Below are 15,500 nucleotides of genomic sequence, written 5' to 3' on the forward strand. Positions count from 1 at the left end.
GTGTGAAAAGAGCTGCTGCCTCTGTCAGGGCAGACGTGACTGGCCCGCTAGTCCCAGGGGCCGCGTGGGAGCTGCTGCCCGGCGGGGCCGCTGGCTCGGCTGTGCGCACACACGCTCAACCCCTGCTTAGTCCCAGGAACCCGGGGCAGAGGGTGGGCTGCTTCTCACAGGACTACTTTACAAATACGCGGGTTGACTTTTCACAGGAGTCTCTTACGACACTTTATTTTAAAAGATCTAAGCAGAAAGTAGGGCGAAGGGCCATGTAGGCAGTGCTGCGTGGCACGTGGAATGTCTGGGTCGGGGTCATGGGGGTGACGGAGTCTGGTTAGGCATTGTATGAAGATGACGACACGCTGCCGCCGTGGCCTGTCCAGTTAGTGTGGATAAACTGCCCCGGCTTGGCCAACAGTTCGTAGGTGTGAGCTCCAAAGTAATCCCGCTGAGCCTGGAAGACAAGACGTCAGGCTGGTTAGGATACACACAGGCACACGCCCCTCGGGCACCACCCAGGTTAATGTTACCAGCTTCTCCGAAAGCTCACCTGGATGAGGTTGGCCGGCAGCATCTCGTGCCTGTAGCCATCGTAGAAGGAGAGAGCAGTGGTGAAGCAGGGCATGGGGATGCCTGTCTGGACCCCAGTACAGACTGTTCGCCGCCAGGAGTCCTGAGCAAGAAAAGCAGAGCCAAAGGCTGGTGATTAGCTCACAGGAAAGATAACAGATTTCCATGCACATCAGCGCTGGTAAATGAAAAGCAGGTGTCCCCAGAGCAAAACCCACCGAGATAGAATTCCCACGCCACCCAGCTCTAGGCTACACACCTGGCAGTTTTCAACAGCTGACTTAAAGAAGTCATCTAGTAGCAGATTCTGAAGTCCTGGGTTCCGATCAAATGCATCTTTTATCTTTCCCAGAAATACACTGAAATAATCAAGAGGGAGGAACTAGCAGACTGAACACCTGGCAGAAAGCAGGGGAAGTAAGGTGAAGCTGATGGAGACCCAGCAGGTACGAAGGCACCTGTCCCATGCCCCGAAGTTCTATGTCCGGCCAGGACACACAACCAGGTCCCAAGAGGGGAGGGCAGAGGGCATGACAGTCGTCACAAAACTACTTTAAAAGGGGCAGTGTGGACACTCGAGTTAGAATAACTGATAGCCAGGAAGAATGTGAGACGTGACACCTAAGCCTGTCAGGTCACTAGTGTACCAGCGAGAGGACTCACACAGGCGCCCTGAGACCACAGTTCTCCGGCAGGGCAGGTGGGGGTCCCTCCCACCACTTACCTCCTGATGATGCAGCCCCCTCTCCACATCAGGGCAATGCCACCATAGTTGAGAGTCCAGCCAAATTCAGTGGCTGCCTGTCTTAGGAGCATAAAGCCCTGAGCATAAGAGATGATCTTGGAAGCATAGAGGGCCTGGAGAACGACACAAGGCTCATGAGAAGTGCACACGACCAGCCTTGTCCCCCTGCAGTGCTGCGAGTCCATGTGGGCAAGGCTGGCCTGACCGCGCCTCCGCGCGTGGCATCAGGGCGCTCTCCCACAGCACCCCCCACCCCCACTGCTGCTGCCAGGCCTGGCCCCACCTTTCGAATGTCCTCCAGGAATGATTTCTTGTCGCCTTCAAACTGGGTCTTCTGAGGCCCCTTCAGCTTTTTGCTCGCTTGAATCCTCTCGTCCTTCAGAGATGATAAGCATCGAGCAAAGACTGCTTCTCCTACATGGGTTGGAGGCAGGGGAGGTAATATGTCACCAGAGTTTACACAGAACCCGAGGAGCAGTACACATGAGCCAGAGGATGAAGGAAAAACAAATGGAGCAAGATTTTCCATTGTTACAAAGAGCTGAAAGTCTCAACCTTAGGCCACAAAAGATATCCTGATCACAAGGAACTTTTATAAAAAAGCTCTAAACAGTTCATTTGAAAACTAAAATTCCAAGTCAGTCTTCCAACATAAATTCAGGGATTCAACCACAAAGATCACCATGAAATTCAAAGGGGAGTTTTTAAAGGAAAAGAGGCAAAACCACCATAATTCAGAATTATTCAGTGTTGGTCCACCAGTAAAATTTCAGTTTCAGTTGGGAAGAATTTAATTTTTAAATGCTCACCAAAAACTCAGTTTATTTTCTTTTGAAGCACTAATACCCAACACTTTGAAACAAGTAGGACACTGAGAAGTAACAGACTTCACTCTTCAAAAACCTCCATTTTCTAATTCTTACAGTTTTCAATATATCCATGGATCACTGTTACAGTTTCACAATTTTACTTCATTTGAATAAAAAGCATTTCAATATAGTATTTTAATATTAAGACATTTAGTGTCTTAAAAATGATCACTTATAAATGCTTGCCCAATTGACAACTTGTAAAATTAGAATAAATTAACCCTTTCTTCCCCCCAACAGACAGAATGAATTAAAATCTTTGGGAACTAACTCAGGACTTTATTTCTGAGGAAAGGTTTCTGGCCATAAACTTGAGAGTGGGTGTCTTCCTGTCCTTGTCCTCATCCAGCTCTCTGGGGTCCTGCCGTGCATAGACAGACAGACAGACAGACACACACACACACACACACACCCCCACGATGACTTAGCATTTCTGGGCGGAAGCTTCGTAAGACAAAAGGCAGAAAGAGGCCATTGTGGCGAAACCCTCAATGTTACCTAAAGATGAGCCGGAAGGCTCACTTCCCCATTAGTTCAGAGACAAGGACGGCTCCCGTCCAGAGAGTAAGCCTGCCTGCCGCCACCTGGAAGGCAGGGCGCAGAATCTCTAAAGCAAGAGAGTAGGGGGGTCTCTGAGGCTGTGATGCTCTTGTATTTGAGTCAGTGATGGGAATAACCTGCTCCCAGTTCCTGTCTTGGTCCGCTGCCCAGGGTAGCACTCAGATTAGCCAAAAGGAGTCAACTTCCTTCTCTATCGAGCTGGACTAAGCAAAGGACTTCCCTCCTTACTGTGCCTCGCAGCCATACAGCTCATGGTCAACAGAGTGAGGCATAATCAGGAAATGGAGAGAAGGGAGGAGACTAGGGAGGGAAAGGCAACCTCCATCTGGAAAGCAAACACAGTATTGAGTTTTATTGCTACAGGGGGAATCATTCAGCAGGAGCAAAGATCAGCCTTTCATCAAACATGCCAGGTACCTTTTTTCACTGTCCTCTTTCAATCTTGCCAGAAGCGTATCTACTTTATTCTTAAAGAACCAAAGTGTAGTTTCATTAATCCTCTTATTATTTCTGTTTATTTCTGCTTTTGATTATATCCTTCTCTCTGCATCTTTTTGAGTTTGATGCTTGTTGGCTCATTAAGACAAGATAGAAAGGACGGATGGGAAGGATATACACCAACTTCAGGAGAAAAGTCTTCTAAAGGGAGAATGGGGAGGAGTTCAGGAAAAGAGTATCTATCAAAGGCCTTGAGATGTACAGATAATATTTTATTTCTTAAATAGACCTGAGAAAAACCTCAGCAAAATACTAATAAAAGTTGAGTACCTAAACTCAGATTATTCCATGAAATTCAGTATGAAAAATTCCATTACAGTTACCTTCCCTATTAAATAGATCATCGATCACTGACCATAATTAAATCACTAATGTCAGAACTATCCCAAAAGTCAAAGACAGAGACTAACTTCTGAACTTATCTCAACGCTTATACAACTGAAGGATTATAAAGAAGAGAGTCAAAGGGAGCGTCAGCCTCACTCACACTGTGAATTTATTCAAATGCAGAAAGAGCAGATCGGACTCTAAAGCTGACTAGGGTTGAACCGATTCTCTGAAAAACCTAGTAATTCTTGGTTGCCAGTATATACCAGTATCCCAGAAGGAAGTCAGGATCAACACAGTGAGAGGAAAGGGTTCAGTCAAAAGCTGAGCGTTACCGATGAGGGTGACAGGGACACCGTACTCCAGGGCGGAGATGGCGGTCCACTTCCCAGTGCCCTTCTGCCCCGCGCTGTCCCTGATCTTTGGCAGCAGGTGTTTGCCATCAGTGTCTTGGAACTCGAGAATATTGGCTGTGATTTCGATCAGGAACGAGTCCAGCTCGGTCTTATTCCATTCCTCAAAGGCCTGTGTGCAGGACGTGAAAGAAAACACTGAGAGAAACACGGATTACACAGGCAATGCTCCCCTGCCTGACCCATCCCTTTTCCACGTAAACACTGCCCTGCCCTCATGATCTGCTTGGCGCCTGCGCCTACAGGCTCCTCTTCACTGTGCCCGACACTCTCCTGCCGGTGGACTTATGTGCTAACTGAGGGTCGGCTGTCGGGCTTCAGCCTGTTCATGCTGAGTTTCCCTTCACCAGACTGCCTTCCCCAGGTCCATGTGCGCCCTGCCCTCCCTCGGGCCTCTGTACAGGCACAGTCGCCTCCTCAGAGGCCTCCCTCAATCATCTGATCCAGATTTGTCTCTCACACTCACCCACTTTTCTTTATATAGTGACCATGAACTCGTCTTACATACTTAACTAGTGTAAGACTGTCATCCCAGGTCACGAGGGCAAGGACTTGGTTTTCTCCACCATTAAATTCCCACCCTAGAACAGCGCCGAGCATACAGTGACGCGCACATACGTATGTGTTGAATGAATTCATTAAATATTACGTAAACCACTTAACCATGAACACAAAAAGAAAAGCCAAGTTTCTGTGAAAACTAAGTTAAACTATTTTGGAAAAAACGATAAGGGCAAGTCAGTGAAACAAAATCCGTGCGGATGGCACACAGTTTTAAATTAGGAGGAAAAAAATGCAAAAAATCCAGAAGGATTCTGCACTGTGTGTCTTGCATCTTTAAATCATGTTCCACTTGAAATAACTTGCAGATTCTAGATGATAAGGAAGTTGATTAGACTGTAAGCAGCAGACTCCTCACACTTAAAAGCACTCGGCTCTCCATGAAATGGCTGGTGAGCGAACACACCATGAATGATGCCGAGTTGTTTAGAAAAAGAGTACTGATGCCTGCAGTTTCCTTTGAAATGTATTTTTTAAAAAGATAAACTGATAGAGGGATGGACAGAAAGTCTACAAAGCAAGGATGGTAAAAGGTAAATGCAGAATCCAGGTTTGGGGGGAGCTGTTTTTAACTGGAAGTACTGGGGGTGGAGCCCAGGACCTCAGCGCGTGCCAAGCACACGCCCCACCCCCAGACTGTGCATACACGAGTGTTCACTGTGAAGGTCTTTCCACTTTGTTGTATGTTTGAACATTTTCATAATTAAATGTTGGGGGAAATGCTTATGTTTCCCAGCTTAGACTAACTTTTTTAATTAACTGTCAAAAACCCAGTCCTAACTTGATCAGAAAAGAAAGCTTCTCCTGTGCCTCCCACGTGGGACGATGGGAGGATCAAATGAGAGCATGGAGTTAAGTGACACAGGCCTGACACACGGTCAGGGTCCCTGCGTGGTGGCGATCACCGCCAAGTCTCTGGCTTAGAAACTGGCTATCGGACTTCACAGCATGACCAAGGGAAAAAGCGTGAGGAAGGATTTTCTGTCGCCAGCAAATCCCTTCTCATCTGCGCAGTGTTACTCACCCGGGGCTGGGGCCTCACCTGTGCCATCTCCTTGTGCTCCATGCCCAGGACGTCCTTCATCAGGTGGTAAGCCTCACAGATCAGCTGCATGTCACCGTACTCTATCCCGTTGTGCACCATCTTGACAAAGTGCCCCGCCCCCTCGTCTCCCACCTGTGAGAGCCACAGCGTCAGGGGGCCCTCAGAGAGCCAGGCAAGCACCGGAGAAGCCCACGTCCCGCTCCAGCAGGGCTCCCTCCCCGTACCAAAGTCACAGACACAAAGAAATACAGTATTTTCACAAGAAGAATCACTACATAACTCAACACAAGCTTTAATCCAGTCCAATGTTTTAAACTAATTCCAAACTCATTAAAGATTTTTCAAAATCCCCAGACTTGCTCTAAGTACCCAGAGCTCTTTAGCCTGCATCTGCCATTTTTTCTCGTCGTTATTAAAAGTAACTTCCCACTCACAGGTAAAAGGAGTCTTCTTTTTCCTGAAGTTACCACTTTTCTAGCAACCGGAGGTGAAAATAAGCTGGACAATTAAATCGCTTTTACTTTAAAATATACATAAACTCTTGTAGTTGTTTCTGTGGCCACTGAGGGGGAAATGACCTCAGATCCAAGGCTTGGCCCTCCATATTTTAAGCCTAGAAACGTGTTCTTGCCAGGGTCCCACAGTTGACAAGATACTGACTTATAATAAAGCTAGCGAGACGTATGAGATGAGAATACCAGCTTGTGAATTTATGATGAGAAATGTAACTGTGTATCTTCCTTGGTGGTTGGTTACAAGTGTTAGTCTGGTCCACACATTCTGTCCCTGTGGAGAAGCTGGGAAGCCACATCATCTGAAAACTGGCTGGAGGGCAAGGGGTCAGAACAAAGGGAATGCTGGGGCATCGGGCCCTGCACTCTTACGTGTCCCTCTCTGCGACAGGGATGTAGCTGCCGGGACCTGTGCAGGAAGGATGCCGGCATGCCATCCCCCTTCCATCAGAGACCTCCTCCGTCCCTGTTTCCATTGCTGGCCTACTTTCTTCTGATTTTGACACTTTTCTTTGGCCATGAAGTAACGTGGCTGATAACACCCTTGCTGCACCCTTCCTTCCTGTAACTTCAAAAATGAACTAAGGAGGGCCTGCGTTTACTATTTGTATCAGTTTTTTGCAGTAACCTAAGGGTAAGGTGTGGGGCTATGGAAGGGCGGCCAGAGTTGATCAAGATACACAGGCAAGTACTGTTTTTTTCCTCAGGATTATGTCCTAAATGTACACAAGAGGAGTTACTGTCACTGGACTTTTTTTTTTTTTTTAAATATAGTAATGTACCGTGAAGGAAGGGAAGCCCCCTTCCCAGCCCTTCCCACGGGTGAGAAACTCACTCCGCCCTGAGCCACAGCCCCAGCCTCTCTACACGAAGCAGCTTCTGAACGATGTCGGCCACCAGCGGTTACGGTGTGAGGAGCCGCTCAGCGCTGGGCACCATCAGGCCCGGAGGGAGGGCTCCCCTCAAAGCTCCACATGTGCCTTGGTCCTTGTTTGGCCTCACCTGTTATCTCAAATACTACAAATATAACGTCCTAAAAACGGCATGCGGAGCAAAGTGAAAGAAGCCCTGGAGCTCATCCGGCCCAACCCCCATATTCAACAGATGAGGAACCTGAAGCCCGGGTAAGAACGTGACCGCCCACCGTCACACTGCTCGCCAGGGGACGGTCAGGATGCTGGCTCGGGGCTCCCCAGCCTAGCTTGTTTTCACCCAGGGTATGGACTGAGGCTGCAACAAGGGGTGAGGTTTATCTTGCCAGCAACACAAAATACAGGCAGGGGGAGGGTGAGCCAAGGCTCCCTTCACATCCCGCCTCTGCTCCAGCACAGCAGCGGCCCAGGCCGGCACGCCCCGCTCTAGACTCTGACATTCTCCCTTTAGCCCTGAAGTCACCTGGCTGAAACAGTCTTCCTTCACCTCACCCTTCCTGCTCCTTTTTAAGGAATCTGTCCTTTGGATGAATTCAGGAGGGCTGCTTTTAATATCAACCTCCAAGCTACGAATATTCAGTCACGATACAAGGACATGTATGTACACGCACTGTAAGCGTCAGCTGTGCTGGCGACGCACTGACTGAGCAGTTTATGTCACAAAGCAAATCGCAGGGACCACGGTGACCCCAGCTCTGCCCTCCGTGGTGCCACCTGGCCTTCGAGGGCAGCCCAGCACTTACCCAGTCACAGCAGGGCTCTCCAGTGCCCACCTTGGCGGCGATGCTTTGGAAGATTGTCTTGAGGTGGGGCCTGGGGAAGGGAAGTGTGGTTAAGCTGCTGAGAGAGAAGGGCTGAAATCTACCAACTAAACACTCAGGGACGCCCCGACCCACCCAGTTTTTCTCTCTGATGGGAGGTGGGAGGGCCTGCGAGAAAGTAACGCAGAAGCCGAGTCCTCAGAGGGTGCAGACTGGCTGACTTGAGACAAAGACAGACAGGCTGGGCAGAAGGACCACCAAAGCGCCGGAAGAAGTTTCTGCTGCGCTCTCAGAAGTTGCCATTCCAAACAGCAGCAGCGAGACGGTTCCTGTCAAGGCCCCTTTTATTCGCCTGGACATCTGTTATCAAGCACAGCACGATTCTGGACAGACAGCGCCGTGCAATGTTTGCAAGGGCTACACTCACTATTCAGAGAAGCAGCAGCTGTGCATTCCCGCCGCCCCCCCGGGAGAACGCACTACTCCCGAGGCTTTCTCCTTGCTCATCTCCTCCCTGTGGACCAGGAAAGCCTTCTTCGCAGGCTTTTGGTAAAGAGAGAAAATCTGCTGCAAAGTTAACACTCAGGATGAGGGGCTAAGACAGCTACACCTTAAGCTCTTAGAGCTTCTCTGAACTTTTACTGTTTCAAGTAAAAGTCCCATTTTACTTCTGACAGGTCAGTGTGAGGAAAGTGACTCTGAATTGGAGCACCTCTGTATATGGAATATTTCCAAGTGTATCGTCTGCATTTCTCACAGCCCGCTGGGCAGTGCCCCAAGATAGGTATTTGTAAGCTTTTGAGAAGCAAGAAGGTCTCTACTTCTAGATCTTAACGTACTGACGAGACCCCTAGACTTAATCATTAGGGAGATACTTTAAAGAATCATCTTTCCCAGCTGACCCCCACCTTTGGGGTCAGGTGTGATCACGCCTTACTTTAATGCCTAATATAATTCTAGAATATTTGGAAACCAAACTCACTCAGAAAAGCACATTACCTTTCCACGTCTCCCTCCTTGTCTTTCTTTCTCTTCTGCTCCATCTCTCTATCTTCTCTATCTGGCTTTCTCTTTTTCTGCAGTCTCAGCCGCGGTGTTTCCCTCAGTCTAAGTTGTGTATAATTCATTACTTTCACCTCTCCATTTTAATTCTCTATCCCGCTCACCACCTCCCCCAACCTGTGTCTTACACATCATCACCAAAGCACCTCCCCTTCTCCAGCCAACCCTTCCTCTTAGATACAGCACAGTGAGCTTGCTTTTTCCCTAGTCAAGTAAAAATCTTCCACTTCATTCCCAGGGACAAAAGAGCCCCATCTGTTTTTCCCATTACTCACAATTATTAAGTAAACAGTTATCTCAGGACCATGTATCAGTTAAAGAGGCAGACCTTACTCCTAAGTCCAGACAAGGCACAGGACACTATCTGAGCTGCTTCCTCAAAGCCTCTGAACCCTTTAAGCCTATTCAGAACTTCCATTATCAGTACTGAAGAAAATAACAGAAGAAAAGTGGCAGAAGAGGAAAAGACACGTACATTTTGTCCAAGAAACAAAATGTATAGATAAAAGAAAGATTCCCAGCATCTCCTACCTCCACCACTCCGGCAGGATGGAGGACACGGGGTGGCAAACTGCACACCGCTCACTTGTTCTCAGAGCTCAGGCTCCCTTGTGCAGACACGAGGACGGTGCTTCTGGTACTCACCAAGCTTCTTTGTTCCCTCCTGGCATGAGTGATGGGCCATACCGGGCCCCTTCCTCTCCACCACTAACACCGCTCCCCACAAATAAGATTCCCTTCGCCTTGAGATCTCGACACCGTCTCTACATGAGAGAAAAAAACGTGTTTATGCATCTCTAAAATAAGCTTCTCCCAGTGACCGAGAGAAGGTATGAGACAGGATGGAGAGCCCACAATTTAACTTAAATGACCCATGGGTCCAGGAATAACCTGGTCATTCAAGAAATTTAATTCCCTCTGTTTGGGAGTTAAAAAAGAAAATCCATGGAAGTTTAAGATAGCTACCATGTCCCCAGAGGGAAATAATAAAGGCAAACATACATTCTCATTTTACTGGAAAAGATCTTGTACAGTAAAACTCAATGAAGAGTTGGTTTAATACAAGTAAGACTTATGGCCATTTGGCACTCAGATCATACTGGGACCTCTCCCAGCAAATGACCCATCAGAGCAGCAGTTCTCAACCAAGCTGCACATGGATGTACGTCTTAGCAAAAACAAAGGCATCAGTGCCAACCCCCAAAGAGTCAGCACCACCCAGTCTACTCTTCTGTCACATGTGCAATACTGACACTTTTTTCTAGAGCATTCTCAGAACCTGGAGGAGTCCGGACTGCAGAACACTTACCGTGGTATCCCGGTATTCAGAGTTTCCTCCATCGATGATGATGTCACCCATGTCCAGCAATGGCACCTGCCACCAGGCACCAGCATTAAGGTGGACCAAAGACATGAAAGAATAAAACATACCGTGACCAATTAAAGCAAACAAGAATTTATCCCAATAAACCCAGTCCAAATATATAATATATATATAGTTATTTGATCTTCAACAGTCCTCTCGGGGGCTAGAGCTAGACCCTATCCTAACTAGCAAACCCAGTCAGAACTCTCCACAACTGAAACATTTCTTCTTAAGTATTCTAAGATTTCTACAACAAACAAAACCTACTTGGAATATTTTGTATTTCCAGTGTGTACCACCTGATTTATATTCCCAGATTGGGTTAGTTCTAAAACAAATTAAACCACTTCCAATAAAATCTGCCTAGAACAGAGTATGGATCCAGTAAATATCAAGTGGTTTGGTCTGAATAAATGATTTAATCACCACCATTTGGAGACGGCAGGAAGAGACCAGGCCTTCAACAGGAATATCTTCCTATATACACCAATCAGGCTGGCTTCACTATTTAGTATCCAGTCTTCCCCTGCAAGGCTCCAGTTTACGTAACTTGGTATTTCCCTATGCTGCAGAGTCCTCTACCAGTTTTCAGTCCATTCTGTCTATCACTAACCATGGGCAGCTTGGCATCTTGCTACATAAATGTTACTACAACGTTCTTCCTTTTTTTACTGTAGCACACTGTTTACAAACTCCTCTCCCCTTAGAAACAAGCCCATTGTTAACACTCCTCCTTTAGAAAAAAGGAATGTTCATCCCTTTCCCTTGTTTACTGCCATAATACTTCCAATAACAAAACATTTCTTCCAAATGCCTTGGTTTTCTCGGAGTTGATACAGTAGAACTGTTTCTGAGTATCTAGACACATTATTTCCACTGGCTCCCCTTCATCCATACGCATTTTTTTTTTTTTTTCCTGAGGAGAAAGCACCCTGAGGCTGCAGGGAGTGAGGGAAATCCTCCTGGTTAATACAGTGGGATCTTTTCCCCATAGGTGTGTTGAGGACATGGGCCCAAGACGTGTCCCAGAAAACACTTAAAGCAACAACACTTTGACCAGAAGCTGCCGGGCATGTTCCCTGGAGAAACGGCACAGCCATCCCAGTGGGTGAGTGGCCATCAGTCCTCCAGTGGGAACAAGTTGGGAAGAGAACAGACTGGCAGTGACCACGCACAAACAGGCCCACTATCCCCGAGCCCTGGGGCGGCAGAGAGCCTCAATGAGGGGTCAGACCAATGTGTCAAAGAACCAAGATGTGCACCTATGCGAAGCCCCCCTGGGAGGATGATCAGGGACCAGAACTGCCGTAGCCTGCCTCCCAGAGGCACCCACCTTCCCCAGCATGGCCATCACAGCCCACAGGCCTATTTTTTAATTCCAAAAAAGATGTATTTGCTAGGATTCCCTCAGGGGATCTCTTGTCATTTATAGTAAATTATACAACAATTTGAGAATTGTTGCTATACAGGAACACTGAGAAAAATGAAATCTACTTCTAAATTTGGGCACTAAGATTTATTAGTCAATAGCACTAAATATTCATAATACATAATCAAAACTAAGTTTCTTTTGAGTATCAATGATAGAGCTCACTGGGATTACCACTGTTTCTATTCTGGTGGATAATGAATTCTTCCTGAAATGTCTCTTGGTGTCCTCAGAGTTTTACATACAAGGAACCATCACCACCCGAGGATATGGTGTTACTTAACTAACGCCGATCAAGTTAACCTACACTGAGACATTTAAGCAATAGTTTGTCCCTACTGAAAAGATCATATCTAGAAATTGAAATGTGTGTGGGGGGGATCTCTTAAGGAAAAAGAAGTACAACAGCTAAGGGAAGGGAATGAGGAAAGTTCTGTCCCACGAGTAGCAGCTGGAGAGAGCTGGCCTCACCAGTTTTTCAATGAAATCATCGACCGCTTGGCCAGCCTTCACCAGCAGTATGATCCGCCGAGGCTTCTTCAGCTTGGAGACCATCTCCTCCAGGGAGTGAGCACCAATCACCTTGGTTCCCTTTGCCTCATTGGCCAAGAAATCATCAACTTTGGAGACTGTCCTATTAAAAGCACAGACCTAGAAGGACAAATGGCCTCATTAGGAGATCTAGGACATAGAAGACCTTCAGACTGGACCGAGTGACAATGGAACTGCTATTCTGCCAAAGGTTTTGGAGAAGTGGGACCCTGATTTTACCTTTTTCCCACCCAAGTGCTGACTGATCACCAGAAAGTTAATTTTAATACAATGAAAAGGCAAAGAACAGAATATAAGCAAAGATCAACTGGCCAGGACATAGTGGGCTAGACAGTCTGTCACTGTTTGGTTAGGACTCAAGTCTAGAAACCAGGTAGTTCCAGACTGTTACTTTTTGTCATTTTGTAACTGATAACCCTTGTAGCGAAGCCAGTTTAGTATTCACACATGAGCTTTTCACGGGCTCCAGCTCCCATCAGGCAACAACGTTAGAGCTCACACTCCCAGGGTTCCTCCTCCTTAGGATACTGACAGGTTTATTCAAGGCTGCAGACCTTACAGAGCTGACAGATACGTTTAGCAGGACTCTTCTTCCTGAGAGAATTGTGGAGCTGGCTCTCCCACACCCACCCATAAAGTGGTGCGTCTCTACTGCGAAAATGTCATAAGCAGCAACAGAGCACATATAATGAGAAATACGTTCAGGTCATATGGGACCTTGGAAATGAGAACGATCACCAGCACTCAGGCTGAGGACCAAGAACCCCTAAGAGAAGAGTGTGTTCCTCCTGACTTACCACAAAGCCGTGGTCGTTCATGTTCAAAATTAAGTTCTGGCCCATGACAGCCAGTCCAATCAGTGCAATATCAGCTCTGAGAGACGGCAACAAAGAACAAAGAAAAATGTTTCAGTTGCACTTAATCCGTTACAACTCAAGGACCCAGAGTTTTCTAGCTTTTGCTAATTAAATATAACCTGTCTTAACTTCCCTCTCCCCGCTCCTCCTTTTTACACTTTAGGACTCCGGCCTGCAGCCCTTCGTGCAACTGGAGACAGGCCACTCTCCTCTTCCACTTCACGGAATTTCAAGTTCTCCTGAGACAACCAAACGTGCACGTAGGAGGATGTTCACTGCACGTAATCTCTGCGCTCCGGCCGATCCGGTAAGGACTGTTACCGGCGTCCCGTCTCCCACAGCCAGGCAGCCCTGCAGGCAGAGCCGCCGGCCGGCCGGGGACCCGGGCCTCCCTCGGCCACGCCTGTCCCCCACCCTCGCTCCGGCCCGTGCAAGGAGCAGGATCCGCCTGCGCCGCCGCGAGGGGCAGAGGGGCCGGGTCCAAGGAGAGGCGAGGCGACGGGGTGGCTCGGGGTCTGGAGGTTCCGAACTTGGGCCCGAGGGGGCTGAGACCTTGGAGGTCCGGGCGCCACGAGGCCCGGCTCAGCCGACCCCCGGGGCCGAGGCGGCGTCGGGGGACGGACCCGCCCTCCGCGCGGACCCTCGGAAAGTTTCCCGGATCCCGCGGGCGGTCACTCACTGGGCCATGGCGGCGGCGGCGGCGGCGGCGGCGGCGGCAGAGTGAACTCGAGCGAAGACAGCCGAACGGCAGCGAGCGAACAGCGCTGACGACTGGAGATGAGTCCCGCTCCGGCTTGTCTCCGGAGGCCCGGGCCATGAAGCGCCGGCCAATCATAAGGAGGGGGCGGGGCTAGAGGACCACGCCATTGGCCTGGCCCGGCGCCTGTTAGACCACCTGAGGCAAGTGGACCCGCCCACTCCGAGGGCTGGCTCAGGAGAGCGCCGAGCACATCGATAACACCACTCAGCGCGAGCGGGGGCGTGGCGCGGGCCGGGGGCCGGGGACCCGCGGAGGGGGCCGGGCGCAGGCCGGTGGCAGAGGACGCGTAGGGCGCGGACTCTGCTCCGCGGCTCGGTGAGGAAGGATGGTGACTGACGTCGGGCCGCGCTTTCCAATGAAGGGGCACTTGGACACTTGTTGTCCAAGTTTCCATCACTTCTTCCTTCCATCGCTCCGGTGCCCTGTAGGGTTTATGCGTGGAATCGCTTGACCCCAGGCAGGGTCCCAGGTGTATTCTTGTCTGCGGACACGTGTGATGGGTGCCAGAAAATGTTGCCCCTCACCACTACCCTATGTGGGAGACGTGTAGACCCCTTTTGCAAGTGAAGAAACAGGCTCAGAGAAAACAAGCGGGGAACGTACTTGCTGGGATGTGATGAGGCCCGTCTTAGAGGTCATGTCATTGAACTCTTCCCATACAGCTGGGGAGCTGGAGACTACGTGTTGGTGAACGGTTGGTCCAGGGCATTAAATACCACCTCCCACGTGCACGAGTCCCTGGCACACGAAGCGTTTTGACCCTCAGCACTGAACTCTGCCACCTCCAATGCAGATGTTTGTGAAAGAGGCTTAGCTCCTTCCGTACATTTTAGGGTTTTTTGCTTTCTGTGAATGCTTCCTGTCACCTAATAGTGCCTTGCACATAGTAAGTGCTCACCAGATGTACAATTACTAAAGCCACACAACTGTTAATGACTAGTTCGTGGCCCAATTGTGACTGACTCAAGGCCAAGGCTATTTCCATTACACCAATTGCACAGGTTACTTTGTAATAAAGTCTTAACAGATACTGTTATAACTTCCATGTTAGCAAATGTCCCACCATATCGGTTTTTTTCCTCTTGGAAGTTGTGTGTTAATTAAATCACAGTAACAATATGTTTTAATGCAATAATGGAATCTTATTCTGAAATTTTAAAATGATATCATAGTCTGCTTTATCTTGTAATTATTTTTCTGTGTTAGGGTTTCTCCTAATATAAATATTCTTTATATCAATTTGTTTTCTTTGAGTTGCTTCCGTATTTGCCTGTTTTGCATCAGCCAGGCCTAACATTCCTGATGGTACCATTTTTCTTTTCTCTTTTACTCCCCCATCGCCTGGTATGGCGTTCATGGACTATGGTTGACTCTCTGTACAGATGTCTAGGTGGTGCCAGGCTTAGCACAGAATTCCTCCTGAGGGCACAAGAGGTCCCCATCCCGTAAGTCCCTTCCTTCATTTCTTCTTGCTTCTACTGGACGCAGAAATATAGTTATAAGCAAGCCTGAGGTTTATTTTAAAGCTATAAGCAAGGTGCCTGGTTGCCCTCAGCAGCTCCCAGAATGGAAAAGAAGTGAATGGGGAGATGGGCCCTGATAAGCCAGGCAAACCAGAGAGCACAAGCTGACAGCCACAGCATGCTCTGCACTGAGACCTGGGCCTTAGTCCCAGCTCTACCAAAA

The 15,500-nt window shown here is 48.5% G+C and overlaps 1 protein-coding gene and 1 long non-coding RNA gene across 2 annotated transcripts; one reads left to right on the forward strand and one right to left on the reverse strand.

Moving 5' to 3' along the window:
* Positions 1–192: 192 nt before the first annotated feature.
* PGD (phosphogluconate dehydrogenase) lies at positions 193–13,866 on the reverse strand. Its single transcript, XM_031683657.2, has 13 exons — positions 13,734–13,866; positions 12,995–13,070; positions 12,117–12,296; positions 10,160–10,225; positions 9,496–9,614; positions 7,771–7,840; positions 5,581–5,715; positions 3,900–4,089; positions 1,593–1,723; positions 1,289–1,422; positions 824–923; positions 545–667; positions 193–448 (listed from the first exon to the last, which is right to left on the reverse strand). Exons 1-13 carry the CDS (start codon positions 13,739–13,741, stop codon positions 329–331), a joined length of 1,452 nt encoding a protein of 483 aa, XP_031539517.1. The 5' UTR covers positions 13,742–13,866; the 3' UTR covers positions 193–328.
* On the forward strand, positions 11,105–15,053 carry LOC140700809 (uncharacterized). The gene is made up of 2 exons (XR_012079513.1): positions 11,105–11,324; positions 13,218–15,053. It is a non-coding gene; the product is annotated as an uncharacterized lncRNA (long non-coding RNA).
* Positions 15,054–15,500: the final 447 nt, after the last annotated feature.

This window comes from Vicugna pacos, chromosome 13 (genome assembly GCF_048564905.1).
Source record: "Vicugna pacos chromosome 13, VicPac4, whole genome shotgun sequence".
NCBI classification, from domain to species: domain Eukaryota; kingdom Metazoa; phylum Chordata; class Mammalia; order Artiodactyla; family Camelidae; genus Vicugna; species Vicugna pacos.